Source organism: Vicugna pacos, chromosome 1 (assembly GCF_048564905.1).
Source record: "Vicugna pacos chromosome 1, VicPac4, whole genome shotgun sequence".
In the NCBI taxonomy this organism is placed as follows: domain Eukaryota; kingdom Metazoa; phylum Chordata; class Mammalia; order Artiodactyla; family Camelidae; genus Vicugna; species Vicugna pacos.
This window is the reverse complement of record NC_132987.1, coordinates 119,456,620-119,476,101: the sequence shown is the minus strand read 5'-3', so window position 1 is coordinate 119,476,101 and position 19,482 is coordinate 119,456,620. Positions and strand designations below refer to the sequence as shown.

At 45.7% G+C, this 19,482-nt stretch overlaps 1 protein-coding gene across 2 annotated transcripts in view; it reads right to left on the bottom strand.

Annotated features, from left to right (window-relative positions):
- Positions 1-19,482, bottom strand: part of IGSF5 (immunoglobulin superfamily member 5) — a 39,837-nt gene that overhangs the window by 6,776 nt on the left and 13,579 nt on the right. The window contains exons 4-8 of one of the 2 annotated variants that reach the window (XM_015239843.3): positions 17,327-17,626; positions 7,709-7,849; positions 4,987-5,011; positions 1,729-1,829; positions 365-438 (exon numbers count right to left, since the gene is read on the bottom strand). In XM_015239843.3, the coding sequence (XP_015095329.1) occupies positions 365-438; positions 1,729-1,829; positions 4,987-5,011; positions 7,709-7,849; positions 17,327-17,626 (641 nt within the window). The remainder of the gene's footprint in view (positions 1-364; positions 439-1,728; positions 1,830-4,986; positions 5,012-7,708; positions 7,850-17,326; positions 17,627-19,482) is intronic. The other variant, XM_015239845.3, reaches the window with a different exon arrangement.

The following is a 19,482-nucleotide window of genomic DNA, read 5'->3' as shown; positions in this document are numbered from 1 at the left end:
CCGTGGAAGGATGACGCCCAAGAAAAGTTGCGTCAACCACCAGCAATATCTGTGACTGAGCCTCAGCCTGGGACCCCAGACTCACACACCCACCCGCACACTCCACACCTCTGTGTGGACGTCGAACAGACACCACAAGACTACTAACCCCCAGTCCAAAAAAAAAAAAAAAACACTACAAAGGGAGAGATGCTACGTGTCCTGGCCCTGTTCCCTCCATGCTGGCAGGTGACTTGGAGGCGAGCAAAGGCCACGTTCTTCCATCACGAACATAAAACAGGCACCGTTTTATAATCACCTACCACAAGGCAGGGGTTTCTAAACAGCAAAAAAGCCCAAAATGGGGAAGGACGGTCTGAATTACCTGCTGAGGCTGCCCGCCGCCGTGCTGTTCAGGAACGCCGGGTTCCGCGGGCTTCGGAGGGAGAGAGGAAATCTCTGCAACAGAAAGTGATTTGAGAAAACTATGTCCTATTCCAACAATTTTGATTTAAGAAGAAATACATTTGCTTTTATGCAGTACCCCTGACATAAATCATCTTCAACCACAAACAGGTTTTTTTTTTAAAGTTTTCTTGAGGTTACTTACTTTTAGAACTTTATCTTTCTAATGAAATAAAAATACAGCAGACTCAAAATCAATTCTTTTCTTGGCTTGTTAGTCTCATCCAGAGACAAGATGAATCCATAGTTTCAACAGTTGACGGAGGAAAATAAACACAGGGGGAAATGCGGGGAAGGGAGCCAGAGGTTCAGTCTGGGCCATGATTTTGGACAAATTATTTGATTAATCACTCAAAATACTAATGAATACATATTCTACCACGGGAAGTTTTGCAGAAGGCTGTGATCGGATTATCAAAGGAACCTGTCAACGCTCTGCGGGATTTTTTGAGTCTGAAGCACACAGTTTGGAACGCTCATGGAAGGCAGCCACGGGAGGATGGGAAGAGAGGGTCTACCGAGAAGACAGTCCCAGGCTTAGTGCAAAAAGGGTTTCTGGGCCTCTTGGCAAGAATCGATTTACCAAGAATCTTCCAGTGGAATTTGTTTTGCTAGCAACTCGTTAGGGCTGGTCTCCCTGCCCGACAGCTAAGGAGCCATTGTAGACTCTCATTCTCTCTCTCTCTGCTTTCAAAAGGCTCTCAGTTCAAATCCTACCCCTGCTGCTCACTAGTGACAGTGGCTTCGAGATGACACCCCTCCCCCGTTATGACTGCATCATCTAAAGGTAAGACACTCAGGTGCCACAAAAAAGCTTCCAGGCCGGGCTTAGGGTTCCAGAATCCTCCAACAGCCTGTAAAGTCGAAGAGGAAAAGATTTCTTGCTGAGTTTCTATTTTCACTGATGTTTGGGGGACATTGCCCTCAAATGTATTAAAAGTCCTCCTCACACACTTTAAGGTAGACGCCTTTAAAGAAAAAGCATGAAAAAAAACAAAAAATGGAACATTATTTTTAAAACTCTTAGATTTCCACCTCACTTTCTTTTAAACGCCAGGCAGATAGGTAGATTTTTTACTGTTACCTTCTCCTAGAGTGTTCCTAGTTTTGGAATTTCTCCTTCTTCTAAGAATTACCCCCAAATAATGACCAGCCACAGCTAAGCAAGGCAGCTGCCCTGAGAAGCCGGTGTGTGGTGAGCCAGCCCCTCCCCCGACACGCGCCCTTCCAGGTCTTTCTGCCCCCCGCCCCCCGCCCGCACTCCCCGCCCCGATCCCTGCTCACTTGCAGTGCCCGGCTCATCGGAGCTGTAGCCATAGTTTTCATTTCCGCTTTTTAACTTTGTCTCAAAAGTTTCTTTATTTGTCTTCACATTTGCAGATTTCCTAGAATTAGACCATTTTAAAAAACCAAATGTTAATCAGCGACAGATGTCCTGGTCACCCTGCTCCACCCAGAGCATTCTCCCACGGTGGACTTTCCCCAAGGTGGAAGCTCGGGTGCTGGCCTCTGGTGGGTGGCCAGCGTCAGGCTGGACCCTAACAGCACCCCCCCCACGGCTGTGTAGACGGCTTGTCTGCTCACACACTCCCACTGCGGGGAGAGATGGAATTTTATCATGACAGGCGCATGGCGTCCAGTCCCCAGGCGGTACTCAGCTCTCAGAAACCAGTGACCATATAGAGCAGGGTTGGCCAGCTATGACCCACAGATCTGGCCCATCATTTGTTTTTGTAAATAAAGTTTTATTGGAACCTGTCTGCTTCCATCTTGTCTATGGTCGCTTTCCTATTAGAGCAGCAGAGTTGAGCTGGGACAGAGGGCACGTGGCCTGAAAAACCAAAAATATTTACTATCTGCCCCTTTATAGAGAAAAGGATACCAACCCCTGAAATAAAGCAAAAATGGCAGCTTCCCAGGGGAAGGAAGTTTGGCAATGGATTTCCAAAGATCTAAAATATTTATTTGACTACTAAGAACTGATTATAATAAGCAACAGAAATAAGCAAGGATATGTGCAAAGATTTACTGGAGAAGATTCATTCATGAGCTATTTATGTTACAAAAATTGCAAACAAGCCAGGTGCCCAGCCACAGGGGACTCGTGAAATAAATGCTGAGACATCCCTGAAATGGAATTCCATGCCAACTGTGAAAATTATTATAGATGAGAAGTCTCATGTGCTGCGGGTAGAAGTGTAACTGCTACACCTGCTTTGAAAACTGCATGACGGCCTCACCTAGAGCTGACCACGTCCCTACCCCGTGGCCCATCTTTCACTAACTGGTTACACCCAACAGGATACAGAGCAGGAGTGAGTGCTGGCAGACATGTCACCAAAGACAAGGACTAGATTGCTTCATGCAGCAGTGTTCATCGTGGCCCGAAATGCCCTTAGAAAGTAAAATGGGAAAATAAATTGCGTCCACGCCCTGAACCTGGGATTATGCAATAATAAACCAGCTACGTCAACAGTGTAGCTCCATCTCACACGTGAAGCTCAAGAAGGCAGGCGTGAATGAGGAAGCAGGACATGCCTCCATTTATATCAAGTTCACGTGACTCTAACCTCTGGGGATGTGGGGGTGGGTGTCATTAGACGTGACCTCTGCAGAGGGGGCAGGAGATGATCTGATGGGGGCCCGAGCAGAGGTGGGGGTGCTGGGGTGTTGGTTCTGCACATCTGCAGACCAGGCGCAGGTGCACATGCTTTGTGAACATTCATCAAGCCACACACCTATGATGTGTGTACACTTATATTTCAGTAAAAAGACTTTATCAAGCAAATGAAATGAGAACATTACAGGCAAGTATTTGTCAACAGAAATTATCTTCAGAATAGTGTCAAATGAGAGGAGGAACATATAAAATGGCATTTATTATGATCTAAATTTCACAAAATGCATGTGTGTGTGTCTGTGAACACACGTGTGTAGGTGTGTAGATACTTAACAGTAATTATTTCTGGGCAACAGAATGAGGGGTAATTTTAAAGCCATTGCTTACACCTATCTGTATTTTTTCTAAAATAAACATGCATTGATTCTATGGGGAAAAATACAGATGTTCTTTTAACACAGAAGAAATCTGTGAGCAACCGAGGTTAGCCCTGCTGACACAGTGGGCGGGGAAAGCAGGTAAATACGGGGGCCCCAGGGAGCGGCCCCGTCTTTCTTCCCTGGGCCTGGAGCACTTGGATCCAAGGGCCAGGCTGCAGGCGAAGGGCGGCTAAGCCCTGAGCATGTCCGCGGGCTCCGGAGTCTCCGGGCACATCACTTCACCTCTCTGTGCCCCTCCGCTTCCTCAGCCACAGAAAGGGAACGTAGCCTCATAAAACCATTGTGAGCAGCAAGATGACCTCTACTCAGTGTAGACCAGTGCCTGGCACACGTGCTGACACTCAGGATATATCAGGTCTTACTGTCACCCCCCCCGTCATGATGACGTTGCATTATTATTATTCTCTACCCATTTCCCCAAACAGTTGTAGGTTACTGCACTAGGTTTTGAAATCACCCAAGATTCCAGAGAATAGAAATGAGAAATGTGGCGGGGAGGGTATAACTCGAGCGCTAGAGTGTATGCTTAGTATGCACGAAGTCCTGCGTTCAATCCCCAGCACCCCCTCTAAGAATAAATAAATAAACCTAATTACCTCCCCTCCAAAAAATATATAAAATTGTTGTAAGAAGAAATGAAAAATGTTACACAGTCAACAGTCTGTTACATGATGATTATATGTAATCTTTATTCCCCACATGTAGCTGGAAGATGTTTTAAACTACAGCATTTAAAAAATCTAAATTATCTAATAAAATACTGAAAGCTAGATGTGGTTTTGTTTTAACACCCCCCAACTAAACCATTGCTGCCTAAAAATCCCTCCCCTGCATGCATTTATAATTATAATTATTTATAATTATTGCAGACATTTAAATTGATTATTGTAGTCCTTGACACAGTTACCTTAAAAGTGTTTGCAGCTACTTCCAGGCAACCGTGAGAATGGCAGGAGTTTTCCCGCCCTCCCCACTGGGCGATACAAGCAGTGACCACTCCTAATCTGTCCACCTGCTCAGTTCCATTGCCCAAAGCCACCCAGCAGGCCCCAAGGTCTCCACCACCCAGAAATTCCAGCAGGACCTCTGCCTGGTTCTTTAGCATCCTTGAAACGGTCCTCACATCCCTAGCCTTGACACAAAGCAGGAGGGCCAAGAGTCATGGTGCACAGCGTCCTCTTGTGGAAAGAGCTGCAAATGCCAGATGCCAAGTAAAAGTTGGCTCCACTTTCCAAAGTGCACAAGTCAAACTTAGGCAGCAGGAACCTACCTACTTTATTCCACAATTAATGTTGCCCTATGAGTTTGTGATTGGAATATGTGTTTGTCAGAGTTGTTCATTTTCAGTACTTAATTTTGAGTAACATAATCCTAAAATCCCACAGCTGTTTGTGTGTGTGTGTGTGTTTGTGTGTAGGTGTGTTGGCTGGTTTTCATTTGTTTCTTCTTATATTTAGGAAACTGACGTGATCTCAAACTTACCTTATTTCACTTTGATAACTAGATCCTGCCAAAAAAAAAAGAAATAAAATCACATTAGTAAAATCAGGATAGTTATTTTGAAAATAAAATCTCATCAATCTTTATAGACCGCCCTGATTTTAAATACACATGTTACTGAGTATTTGGGATCTGGTAGGTATTAAGTTCCCCCACAATGAGCTATCAAATAACTTCCAAGCATAAGGAAAGTAGAATTCACTATTCACTATCATAAATATAAGTATTTGTAATACCTAGGTACCCAGAATAGAGCAGATACCCAATACGTGCTGAGTGAATACTGAATTTGATTCATGAGGTTATAAAGACTCCATTTGTTCACCACGAAGAGGTCCTCTGCTCCCAGTCCCTGCTGTCAGTCACTCAGTACTTACCGTGTGCGGAAACCACGCCAGCACCGTGCAAGGTCTTATCCCATTTAGTCGTCACAACAACCCAAGAAGCAGGTGTTAGTGTTCTCATATTTTAACAAACTAGATACTATTATACAAATATACCCATATTCTAACAGATAAGGAATGAAATCCCTTAAGCACTATATTTCTTTCATTTTAAAACACATTTTCAATCAATATGAACCAATGGTATCGATTCAGACAGTTGTATCCATCCCCCAAAAGCTCTCATTAAATTGCTAATGGTTTTAATCAATGGATTCTTGGACTGGAGGGAGTTTAGCATTTAAAAATGAGGGGTCACTGAGCCCACACGGCAGCCCCCCATCATCTGTCTCTAAAGCCAGTGCGCTCTGCACCTCTGCCTTTTTTAAAGCATTGAGCTTTACTGAGATCCAAAAAAAGATTCATTTTCTTTACTTTTTTTTGATACCGTTCTCACTTATTTTCTGTTCTAATCACATCTCCTGAGTCACGCCTCAAACTGAACCTCAGAAGCAATCCTATTTGAATTGGAGGAGAGAGATTGTCTGGTCTGCCTCTGGTTATAGGGAGATGCCACCAGTGTTCCCACAAGGGCCAGGCTGTGGGAGATGGGCCCCGGTCCTCCTGCTCTAGAAGCTGAGACCCCACGGCCTCCAGGCCATGCTGCACGGGGGCCCCAGCCATCCTCAGTCGGTCCCCCGGAAACCAGCCAGAGCACCGAGACTCCTCCAGGCACCAAGAAAGCAGAGCCCCAGAAAATACTTTTTAAAAATCTTGATGTTTAATATTTTTAAGCATAGAAATAATTATCATGGGGAAATCCAGGACTTCACTGGACGCCTCACATTTATGTCAAGGAATCCGCTGTGCATCAGCTTTTTCTCTCAAAGGTAAATAAAGGATAAAATCTAGGACAGATCACACGAACTTTTATCACATCCGTTTATTTAATTCTCATAACCAATTTATAGGATGGTATTTAGCCCCATTTTGTAAATGAGGAGCTGAGACTCAGACCATCACCTGAGTGCACAAGATTTGCTGGACTGGTGTGGAACAGACACAAGCCTCAAAGATGCTGAAGTCCGCGCACCAGGATGCTCTCCAGCTACGCCACAGGAGCTAATGTCAAAAACAACTGTCTGAAGGCACTGACCAATCCTCGTCAGTTCTGAATTAAAGTTTCAGTTATGCAACAGTTTCATTAAAATCCAGTGTTTTGGTTTTTTTTTTTTTTTTTTGAGTAACGCATTTGTGGCGTCCAGGGTCATTCCCAGGTAAAAAGAAACTTCCATCATATCTGGGTCAACAGTTGCTTACTACTTTTCATTTCTGTTTCCTTGAGAATAAAAGCCTAGCACAGAATCAATTCCCCAAATCCAAGCAGGAGCTAAGGCTAGGCTATGAGCCCAAGGCTGGACCACGCAGCTCACACGGAACAGCTCACTAAGAGAGCTGCTCCGGGTGGAAGAGTTAGGTAACACGGTGCCTGGCCGACTTGCAAAAGTGCTCATCGAAGGGCAATTAGTATTAATATAATTAAAAGTGCAATTAAACTGACATGTAGCCAAACGTCAAACCTCTGACTTTAAGATAATTTAACTTCAGAAAATATTCAAATAGAAGTAGGTGACGGTTTCAGGAGAGAGAGACAAGGATGGACACACAACTCAGCACTTGGGAAGCCCTGCGCTGCCCGCGTGAGGAAGACCCTGTGGTTTCTGAACTCACAAGCCACCCCAGTGCTGGTGAGACAGCCCAGGGCGGAGCCTGCCCCGCAAACAAAATTTATCTTCAATTGTACCAAAAGATCTCATTTAGAAGTGTGTGATTATTTTTACTCATTTTATTTGTATTTTCTTCACAGAAGACCATAATTTTTTTCTACCACTACATCAGTATGCACCTCCAAAAGGAGACTGGAAATTCTACAAAATAGAAAATAATCTTTTCATGTGCTCAGAGAGGTGGGAATTATTCTAGAAAAAAAAAACACAGCATCTAAATGACAGACTGCGATAGCCTTATATCCTTGCAGATAAACCCAAAACTCAACTAGTCAGCATCTTTGGGGAGAAAGGCACCACCTCTTTACCTTCTCAAAGTGTGGAGATCTGTCTTCCTGGAGGGGTGGCCTCAGGCCCTGGAGGAAAGGCTTCCTTCCTTGAGAAAATCCTCTCCCTCTTTGTGAATTTCACACGTCCTTTCAAGGACTCTAAAAGCCAGCATCTCTTTTAAAAGAGCCGATGAGCTGATGAACCTCCAACGCGTGTACCAAAAGTTCAAACATACATACAAATCTATACGAACTAAAAAATTACCTTCTTTCTCGTTCCTGGAGGCACAACAGCAGCAGAATATTATAATCAGAACAATTATCAGGATCAAAAGCAATGAAAACGATACTGCAAGTAGAATTATGGCCCAGGTAGGCAACGATGCTTCTGGTTTATCGATACTGCCTACAAGGTCGAAAGAAGAAAAAGAAACATTTTAGTGATGCTCGGCAGTGTCAAGGGTATATGATCAATGGTTCTGCCACACTGTAAACTAGATTATGTTTTCCAATAATGTAGCTATTCGGTCTGCTACGGCCAAGTGTCAAAGGCCAAGTTCCCCTCGGTGTGCTTAAACACTCAACATTCCATCACAGCACTTAATGCCCCCAGTGGATGCCTGCTTAGGAACACGGTCCAAGCACTTGCTGGTTACCGCCTCTTACGTTCCGGAGAGGGAGATAGGCTGGGCTGGGCCATGATGCCTTGCGGTCGGAGCAGTGACTTCCAAGCTCCAGCATCCCTTGTTCATTCAAGAAATATTTCTTGAGGCGCTACTGCTGGACAAGGCTGGAAGGGTGACGCTGGTTCTTGCTTCCATGCCCCCGCCCATCAAAAGTCAAAAGCCAGCTGAGAGGAAATCAGGACAAACCCAGGGAGGGTCACTCCGGAAGGAACTCAGGGCAAGGCTGCCCCCGAGCGCCACCTACCCCCAACCTCCTTTCACTTCTCATCCAGTAACTGCTCCTTCTGTGGCTCTCCAAGACCCACCTTCCTTAGTGTCTACTTTGCCCTCTTGTCTTATCCAGGAGTCATGGAGGTGGGAGAGAGGAAGGTTCAGGTCGGGCAGGACAGGCAGGGAAAAAAAAGGTGGGGGGTGGTGGGGAGAGGAGAGAAGAAAAGACATTTCGATTTCTCACAGCCATGTCCCTGCCGGAACTTTCCTATACACGCCATGTTGCTGTCTAAATTCAAATTTAAGTTAATTTAAATTGTATACAATTAAGTACAGAGCGCCTCAGTCCCACTGGCCGCATTTCAAGGGCTCAGTTGCTACAGATGGAGAAGGAGCTCTGCCTCCATCTGGGGGAGTCCCGTGGGGCAGCGCCGCCTAGCCGTGGGCTGCGGGAACTGCACCGATGTTCCAAAAAGCCCCAGTCCCGCAGCGCTTCCCCTGCAGAAACACGTCAAACCTCCTTTAAGTCGATCTGTTTAAATGTGAATTGCTAGTCAGTAAAGTCACTCACTCAGCCTTGAGTGCTTGGGTAGCAACTCAGTATAAGTTCGTGCTATTTTATTAGATGCTAGTCATCAGAAAAATATTAAAAACAACAGACTTCCTAGAAGGAAGATCAGATTTCCTTTTAAATCAGCAGCCGTCCAGCACTTTGGAACCAGAGATTATAGTTGAAAAGGTCTCTTGGATTTCTTCCTTAGATTTTTCCTTGAAATCGCACTTTTCTATCTCGGTGTCAAAGTTAAATGCTCAGAATAAGTTGCCCACTGCAGGATTATCCACAGACTCCTCTCAAAGCAAGTGCTATAATTCAGGGCACTCTGTGTTTTGAAGAACTACATGCCAGAAAGGGATATTTGCCTCCTTTTGCCCTTTGTGCAAAGCTTCTCTGCATTACCTGCAATGGTTTTTAAATTCTCTCTTTTTTTTTTTAACATCTCACATCTGATGCCATCTTCAATGTCTATGAAAGGGACCGCTGTCCCTTCCATTTCTTCCCACACTTCTGCTACTACCTAAACTAAACCTAGTCCCCTGAGCATCAGCGACTGTGTCTTATTTTCCTGAGACCCCAAGCACCTGGCACATATGGGGCGACGTGGTGGATGGGTGGATGGACAGACAAAGGGACTGAGTTCCTTCTGACTCTCTATGGAGAAGAGAACTCTGTACACCAGGCAGTCAGCTGCAGCTGAGCCAGGCCTAGGCCTCACCTTTCTCCCTGTATTGAGATGCTCAGAGAAGAATTACAGGACTTAAAATCAAAACTAAAACCATCTATCTCCACATCACCCACCACTTTTTGGAGGTGAGCTGGGATGGACAGATAAGACAAGAGCTTCTCCCCATGAACGATGAAGGGGGAGGGAATAGAATTACACCCTCCCTGTGGCACCCCTCCCCAGCCCCATAAGTGGAGCTTTAAAACAAACCAGTCTCTTCACATCCAGAGGATAACATGGCTCATCCCCTTGCTCCACCGACGGCAGAATCCCGAGCACCACCTGGGATGCTTGTTACGTGCACTGACTCAGAACCCTCCTCCCGAGATGCTGAGTCAGGGGTCTGGGATGGTACCCCAGGTGACAGATGCCGGTGCTTTGAGCATCCCTGTGTGCAGCCAAAATGTAAACGCTGCCCAAGCAGCCCATTACATGACAGGGTTACCCTCCCTCCCACAGATGCGGTGATAAAATCACTAAGCCCAGAACTGCATTTAGGATATTTACAACCTGCGGTTTGCAATTAGACTACGCAGTGGAAGCTTCACAGCTGACAGAGACCTTCAGCCCTCGTGTTAACGGAACCAGTCAGCTCTCACGGCCGCCGCGCACTTGTGCTCCCTTTGGCCTCTGGCTCGCTCATCGGTAACAATTCTTGCCCCACCAGGCAGTTCAGAGACTCAAAGGATGCATGTCCACGTGCCGAGCGCTGTAAGGTGTGGCACACGTGTTCAAGACTGCTGGGGGCATCTTAATTCAGTCTGATGAGCTCTTTACAAACTGAAGTTTGCAAATAATAGGAGCTTTCATAATAAAGGAGCCAACGGGGGTTAAACAGTAAGGTCTGGCTCAAAATGCAAGAGATAGGCTCAAAATTCTTCCTGGAAAAAGTCAACACACCATTGACTTACTCACACCCTCCCTATCAGGGTGGTTTCTTCCCCGACTGGAGAGAACTGTCAGCGTGCCAGCTTCTGTCAACTGAGTCTCGGCACAGCAGTCTTCCCTCTTGTCTCACACGGGGACAGCCACTCAACCTCAGGGAGGGCCTGCCTCAAGGAAGGGAGGCCACCTCACTGAGGGTGGAGACAGAATCAAGGCAGAGAGCAGATGACAGTGTGGCCTCCCTTCCTCCCTTGTGCCTTGATTCAACCACCAAGCTCAGTAAAGGGACACCTGCACTCCCCCCAAAGCCCCAGGTACCCCCCACAATGGCAGCTGGCATCAGCCACGCCCCACTGGGGGCTGAATCTCCCATGGAGTTTCACGCATAAGAAAACTGTATGCCCTTCCTCCATTCCAGGGGAGCCCCAAGCACAGCAGGGCGTCTGTGCTGTGAAGAGGTGCAATCTGGCACTGGAGCTGCACAGAAGAACCTTTCTTATTTTAATAATAACTTTCAATTTACCATCTAGAACTTACATACACACGGGCACATGTATCATGGGTATTTTTGTTGAGTATGAGATTAATTTTTAAATGAGCAACTGTATGGTGGGTTCAAAGAAAAGTAAACCATAGTCATATACTGATAAACCAAAAATCGTGACAGTGGACAGAAAACAGACCCTTGGAACGATCTCGTCCATAGCCCAGCCCCGTGTCACGCAGGTAAGATACTCCAGACAGAGACTCGGCCGACGGGTCAAGGGTGCTGAGAGCAGGAGCGCCCCAGGCGCTGACTCGCGTCCCCCGTCCTGCCACGCTGGGCCTCCAGTGTGGAAGGCTCCTTCTGGGGAAGTTAGATTCCAGGTCTTATAAGAAACGGGGAGTCTAGGTGGACACCAGACCCTGACTTGTACCGTAGTGAGGGGTGTGGGCGTGGTGATGCAAGGTGAACGGCAGATCCGCTGGCGAGGATGAGGGTACCATGCCTGAGAACCCACAAACAGTGACCAAGGAAGGTTATCTCCAAGTTCAACACCACTTGCCCTCCTCCCTACGTTCCTTCGCACCGCCGTGTGCACGCTAGGGCTGCGTGACTGAACGTACTGTACCTTACTCAGCTCCCAGACTGTCCCTTTCCCATCTGTGAGGAAAAGGAGAATAGTGTTTCCCAGATGCTCCCGCAGGAATGCTCGGTGTTCTAAAAGGGCACATAGAATTTCTCAAAACCAACTGGGTGACTACAAAATGTGGCCACCAGCACATGCAAAGCATGCTGGGGGCTGATTAAAAGGGACACGGGAGATCTCTGAATCAATAAAATAAATGATAGCCATCACTCACTCTCCTGTCCCGTGGGCTCTGGGGCAGGGATGGTCTTAATTGCTTTAGGTGTTTTAACCCATTTACTTCCCACACCAACAACAACTCTATAAGGTAGGTATTATTATTATCTCAGTTTTACAGATGAGAAAACTCAGGCACAGAGCGGTCAAGTCTCTTGCCTAAAGTCACACAGCAAATAAGTAGGCAAGCTGGGGTTTTAGTCCAGGCTGTCCAGTGTCCAAGTTTCTGTGGATAGTAGCACCTGATGAGGTAGGGCCTTCGAGATCTTCCATCTCAGTAGCCCCCCAACCCTGACTACCCAGTAGAGTAATTAGGGAGCTTTTTTTAAAATGCCAATTCCCAGGCCTCACACAGACCAATTAAATCAGGACCTCAGGGCTGGGGCCTGAGCGTATGTGTGAAAGCCCCCAGAGGCTGCCAGGCAGCCCGGAGAAGGGGCACCTGCCCTGTTCTCCTCCCCACCTTGTTTTACAGGCAAGAAACCTGAGCCCTGAAGTTCAGTGACTTGCCCAACATCACACAGCTGGTGCCAAAGCCACCACCCAGGACCGTCACTGCCGCCCCTCTCACCTGCCTTCGAAACTCCCCCTTCCCACAGAACTCAGATCACACCAGGAATCACTACATTCTACAAGGTGACTGTGTGTCCTGGAAATACTGCTTCATTTTCACATTCCACAGCCCTCACACCTGGGTACGTATATATGTGATAGTGAAGAGCAGACCTGACTCCACATTACACCTGTTCCTTTGGGTCTAACCCTGGGCTCTGTCTCCTGTACTGAGTCCTGCTGGTGGGGCACCTTTTGAAATCTGCAGGAGAGCCCATTCTCAAGGCTCTCACCTTTAAGGGTAGAATACTTTCCCATTCATACAGAGATTAAAAAGTTGCAGAATAGAGCCGCTTGTCTCGTTGGAGGTTTAGACGGACATTGTGACCTGACCCCCATGAAGAGCTGCAAAAACCAAGGATTCTGACACCAAGTTTGCAACAACCAGCCACAGTCCCTCCCCTTTTTAGTATAAAAGGAGCCTGAATTCTGACTTGGGGAAGATGGTTCTCCAGGACATTCATCCCCCATCTTCTCAGCCTGCTGGCTTTCTGCATCAAGTTGTTAATCCTTGCCCTCATACCTCGTCTCCTGATTTATTGGCCTGTCGTGTGGCGAGCAGGACGAGTTTGGACTTGGTAATGTGTACAGAAAACAACCCAGACAGTCAGACAGAGGGCTGAGGGGCTTGTCTCAAAGCAGGAGCAAGACGGGCCTTCATCTTCCAGTACGTACGTCTGCAGTGCTTAAAATCTGTATTACCTCCGTGATAGAGAAAATCGACTTTTTTTTAAAAACACTAGCAATGTGCTTTTCTTTAAAGAATCAATAAGTAGTTCACACAACCTTTTGGCTTAAAGTAACGAGGCTTCCTAAGCTGCCAGGGTCATTCTTTCAATACTCAGACGGATGATTCCAGAAAAGAACACAAATTCCTTGCACTTTCAGGAAATGGGCAGCAGGACTGATGCTTATCCGAGTCCGGAGGAAGCCTGAACAGGTACAGCCTGGCGCATCCTCAGCGCTTCGTAAACCTACCTGTGCTCCTTGAAGCTGGCCCGTCACCAGCCCCCAGCCGGCTCCGCCAGCCAAGGCCGTAATGAGGTCTTCAGCTACTAAAACTTGCATAAAACACACAACACGCCGCCAGCCACCAGCTGCTCTAGATCCTGATGAATAATTGAGAAACAAATTACCCTTCTCCAAATGAGCCCAATAAAGTCAGGCTCACCGCAGCGCACCCACCGCGCTCTCCTCTGTGGGGCTGCTGGGACCCCAGCTGCCGTAACTAAGGCCGCTCGCTTCGCGGGTCCCAGGCTGGGAAGGATCCAGCGGACCCAGGCCTGATCGAGGGAAACCGAACGCCCCCTGCGCTTCTCCCACAAAAGGAAAACTTTGCAGGCAAGCTAATCTCTACATCCATCTCCTCCATCAGACCAGCGCTCTCTGCTGCGTTATTACCTTGTTAAGACATGTGGTTTAAACTGTTTCATCTCACTGTTTGGGGCTAATGGAATTTTTTCCAGTCTTCCCATTCAAAGCCTGGACCACACTTTTTCAAATTTAAATAGCTTAAAAGCAAGCTGGGTTGGCTCCTTGGAGACATGGCTGATTCTGTGCTGGGACAGGGGAAATACAAAGAAAGTTTGAGACATCTTATTGAGCCAAGTGCTCAAAAACTAAGAGGGACACACCAAAAGGACACCAGGGCCAGCTGGAAGGGACTCCCACTGGCCAGATCTGGAGCAATCTGAGCATCAAAATGAACAATGACAGAAGTAAATTATAATGTATTGAATAAAAATAAGTCCATACCAAAACCGTAAAAAAAAATGGAAAAAGGGAAGTCTCTTTTTTACAAAAGGATGCTAATGAGTACAGAAAAATGATGGAACCATAAAATCATTCCTTTACACCCACCTTAAAAATAGGTGATTCAAGTAATGACTTGTGGATAAATGCAAATGTTATTAGGTGATAGACTGTCCAGAAATAAGATAGTCACACTGTGTTCATAGATTATGTGTTAATTATAAAGGTCAAAACGTAGCTCTACAATGGAGAAATCCGGGGAACAACACCTCAACCAAGTGATCAAACTTATTGCCAATGACAGAGGAAACTGGCATCATGTCCCCACATGACATTACCTATGTCTTGCCAAAAATACTTCGCCTAAATCAAAGTATGTTGGAAAAACTCAGACAAATCCATATTGATGAGCATCTTGCAAAAACAGCCTGGATCCTTGGAAGACGTTTATATCAGGAAAGACAAAAAGGTGGAGGAAAACTGGACATGAAAGGAGACTGAAGCAGACCTGACAAAGGCACAGCGTGGTCTTTAACTGGATCCTGGTTTGGGGAAAAAAACAGCTGTAAAGGACAACTGAGGAAATTTGCACATGGACTGAATATTGTACAATAGTATTGTTTCGATGTTAAATTCCCAAACTGCCAACAACACTGGGGTTGTGATGAATGGCCCTGTTCTTATCACACACATGCTGAGGTTTTTAGGGGTAAAATGTCATAAAGTCCTCAACTAACTCTCAGATGGTGAGAGAAGGAAGGAAGGCAGACAGGAAGGGAGGGAGGGAGGAAGACAAGGAAAGAAAAGTTGAGAGAGAAGCAAACATGACAAAGTGTTGACACCTGTTGAATCTAGGTGAAGGTGCATTGGTATTCACGGTTCTATTCTTGCAACTTTTCTGAAGGTTTTTAATTGTTCAAAATAACAATGTGGAGAAAGAAAAGCAATCTAGATTTGAATTCTAGCTTCATCCTCATGTACAGTCTTGGTAGGAAATATGTTAAATTCCTTTAAATTTAATAAGCTAAAATAAATTAACCTCAATTTAAAACCAAAGAAGCACAGATTTCTATGTTATTTTAACCTCTAAAGTACTGATATTCACCAGAACTAGGTCAAAGGTCTAGAGGTCATGGGTCTCCATTTCTGTTGGCAACAACCAGCTGGAGTTGGTATGACTACTCTGTGTGGATGGGACATGCTGTCTGGTTTGCAGCGGGCCCCTGCTCTCTGTCTTCCACCTGACACGTGCATTCACTCATGCTTTCATTTCTGTTGTCTGCCTGGCCTCTGGGGACCCCTGAGTTGGAGACAAGGGACAAGGGCCAGACATCAGGAGAACGAGCCTGTGCTGGCACTACACTGGGGGTCAGTCCCCGCAGGGCAGAGCACAGGCTATTGGTGCTGACCACAGACTGGGCACTGAATGGCTTTTCACAGGTTCACAAAGACATTGGGTTGAATTATGTCCCCTCAAAATTCGTGTGTTAAAGTACTGACTCCCAGTACATCAGAATGTGACTTTACTTGGAAACAGGGTTGTTGCAGCTGCAATTTAGTTAAGATGAGGGCATACTGGACAGGGTGGCCTCTGATCCAATATCACAGGTGTCCTTATGAAAAGGGGGAATTTGGACGTGTCACGTGCACAGGGAGACGCCGTGTGAAGATGAAGACAGAGATCAGGGAGATGCATCTACAATCCAAGGGACACTGAGAACGCCAGCAACGCACCAGAAGCCACAGAGACCCCTGGGACAGGCTCGCCCCCACGGTCCTCAGAAGGAACCAGCCCTGCCACCACCCTGATCTTGGACTTGCAGCCTCCAGAACTGTGAGAGACTGTATCCGCTGCTCAAGCCCCCTGGCGCGGCCGCCCCAGGACACTCACACACCTTCCAGGGGCTGCTCACGTTGGGGGGGGGCAGGCGAGCAGATTCTGGAGACAAACTGGCAGGGCCACCTCCACCGTTTACTGTAAACATGGGCAAGTTCCAGACAACACCGCATCCCTGTCACCCGGTCTTTACAACAGGAATAATAGCTAATAACAGGGTCACTCACAGAAATGCTGTGCAGGAGAATCTGGTTACTATTTGAGAACAGCTTGAAAGAGTATCTTTACTTATAAGTAATGCTGTTTTTATTATTATTATTATCATCATCATCATTATTATTATTATTAACCTTGCTATGGTTGTAGCTTTGTTCCAAACTTTGGAAGAGCTTAGGTAAAGGTGTATTCATAGCGGGAAGAGCTTTGGACCAAGGGAGAAGCTCCTCCTGTGCTGGGGCCGCTCCGTGCCGTCCGCGTGTGACCTGGAATACAGCCTCTGAGCTCAAGTAGCTCAATAGCCCCTGTGAAGGGTTTGGCTTTTGTTTTTGTTTGTTTGTTTGTTTGTTTAGGGGGAGCGATTTTTAGCATGGATGCTTCAATGGCTTTATTAACTCTCTCTTTCTGGGGATGGGAGGCCTTGTAGCCGGAGACTGAGCTAAAAAAGAAGCCAGGAAGCCGTGGTCTCAATAGCGTCATTCAAGGGGTACAGAAGGTAAAAGTGTGTGCTCAAAGTTTGGAGTTTACCAGGGACCCTCCCGCAATTCTCTTTGGGATCTAAACTTGTTGTTGAGTCAAAAAAAATACATAGACCTAGTACTTTCAGATATACTGGATTTGTGAAAAAAAGAACCCTCTTAATTCCACTAAGATTGGGCAGAATCCCTGAGAACGTGCTCATCCTACTCAGATATTAAAAGAGCTTACATTCTATTGGCCCGGGGAATGAGATCAGACCAGAACAACAGGTGAAAGCTGAAGAAAAACGTTGAATTTAAGTATCTATATCTGAACTTGATCCTGTTTTATGGTAACTAATTGTCAAGATTCTTAATGGGTGCCCATATGTAAACAGAAAAGAAACACTTGAAGGTGAAATTTTAAAAGTGAAATCCCGAGGTCATGACACCAGACATTTGTCTCCGTTACCTTCTCTACCTGAAATCAAGGTCACCGATGATTTTCCCAGGCATCAATGATCAAGCAGCACCACGTGTGAAACATAAAGCATGCAATAATAATGCACTTTGTATAAAGTGGAAAGTCTTCACTTACCCAAGGGAGGCTGAACCACAGTCAGATTTACAGTTACAGACTCGTGGACTTGCAGCCCCTTCATGTTAGCCACACAAGTCACAGTGCCATTGCCCTGGGGCGTGAGCGCCAGGACGCTCACTGCACTTTGACGACCATCCGGCTCCGGAACGGAATAATAGTTCCAATGGCTCGCCGGAACCCCGACTTCCCAGGAAATATCTGGGAGTGGGGTCCAGCCCACTGCGCGGCAAGTCACGTTACAAGGCTCATCTTTAATGACTACCAGACTGCCTCCAGGAAGGAGCAACTGCCCCACAACTGAAGAAGAAAAGAGAAATGTTCTGAAGAAACATCCATGCCTTGCAGTGCCAGACTTTTAAAAACTTTTCCTTCAAATCACGTTACATGAGAGCCATCTTCCCAGACCCCAGTTGGCTGTGTCTGTATCCGGAAACCTGAGCCCAGGTTTTATCTGTTTTTATTTATACCTGCCAGGTTTGCAGAAGAAGATGAGGTTGCTCCCCAGAAAGCATAGATATCAGAGAAAATGAATAAATAAGAATCAGGATGCAGGGGAATACAAATTCCATGGGAAGGAGAGAGAAGCTGTGCCTGTCGTGGACGGATACACGACCACAGCAGTGGAATCCCAAAGTCATCCGGGGCTGACCTGGGAGCCAAAGCAAAAAGGGAAATAACCTTTGCATTCTTTTCACTGTAAGGAGGACACAGCTCAGCATCTCGTGAGAGGCAAGTCTCTCCTGGCCTTTGGCCAGTCAGATGCATTTCATTTACTTTTGAGTCACACATTTTAAATACATTTTCCTATGACTTATATTGCCTTAAAATCTTTTTCTAGGTACCAGTTAAATAAAGATCAAATCTAATATAATCAGAGAAATAATTACCTTAAATCATGTGTCAGAATATATGACTCAGATAAATCATTTTAAACTTTTTAGTAAGCACCCCGTTGCACAAGCCAGCATTCACACTGTAAAGAACTCATTTGCAAATACCACTTGTGTGTGCTAATATCACTAAAGTAACCTGAGGACTGGCTCCGGTAAAGACACAGCCTTAGCGAAATGTATATACATTGAAACATTCGAATTAAAATATCCTAAAACCCTGTGTCATGTAGTATAATGGAAAGAACGCTGAACTAAGAATCCAAAAAAAAAAAATCTGTTCTCAATCCTGGCTTTCCCCCAAAATTGCCATCACCTTGGGCAAGTCCCTGAAATGTTCAGGCTCTCTGCTGGAATTTATTGAACAAGAGAATTTAACTAGACCATTGGTTTTACTGAGGTGGAAATGCTTTTTAAAAAAAAGCGCTGAGGACTCCAAAGACTTCTGGTTTATGTGGGTTCTATCAGTGTTTCCCATATTTGAAGTTAGAATTAAATATTTATTTTTTTAAAATACCAATAATAACCCATTACATGCTAATAGGCTTAACATATTTTTGTGAAAAAAAAATTTATAAACCAAAATAAACCAGTAAGAAGAATGACATTGCTTTATATTTTTAACATATGGCTGGATTCTCATATCTGCTTCTGCCTTCAATCTGTTGCAATGGATTGCTTTATTTAGAGTATATAAAAAGAAATCTGACTTTGTGCAGCTATATAGTTGAAATGGTGAGAAGGCTTTTCAGATAATCATGGATGGTCTTTGATACCATACCAAAACTTAGCAAGTAGTGGTTTCTTAAAGTTTACTACGCTGTGGAAATGGAAACGGTATAAAGGAACTTCCATTCTGTTGCATTAGAATCCATTGCTCTGTCTGTCACTTTGAATGGATTTCTTACCCTGGTTTGATGTCGTATCATTAGACACCGGTCACTTGGAATGTACGGTGGAAAGCTCTCTGTGTGCAGGTGACCAGGAGCGTGGGAAAGGCAAGTCACATCTTACTAGAACTGTGAAAACAGTTGTGAGCTCACAGCCCAACCTGAGGGATCTAGGGGACACCCGGAAGTTTCCAGACTAGGCTGAGCTGGCTCGGCTCTGAAAGCTCTCCTCACTCTGCAATGTTAGACTTCCAGTCGCTCCTTTCCTGAATAGTGTCTTGGAGCGAGTAAAGTGCCTGTGTTAATGCAAGGATTACTGTAAATGCAACGGTGAGGAAGGAATGGATTTGTCCCTGAAGGCTAATGGGCTTTG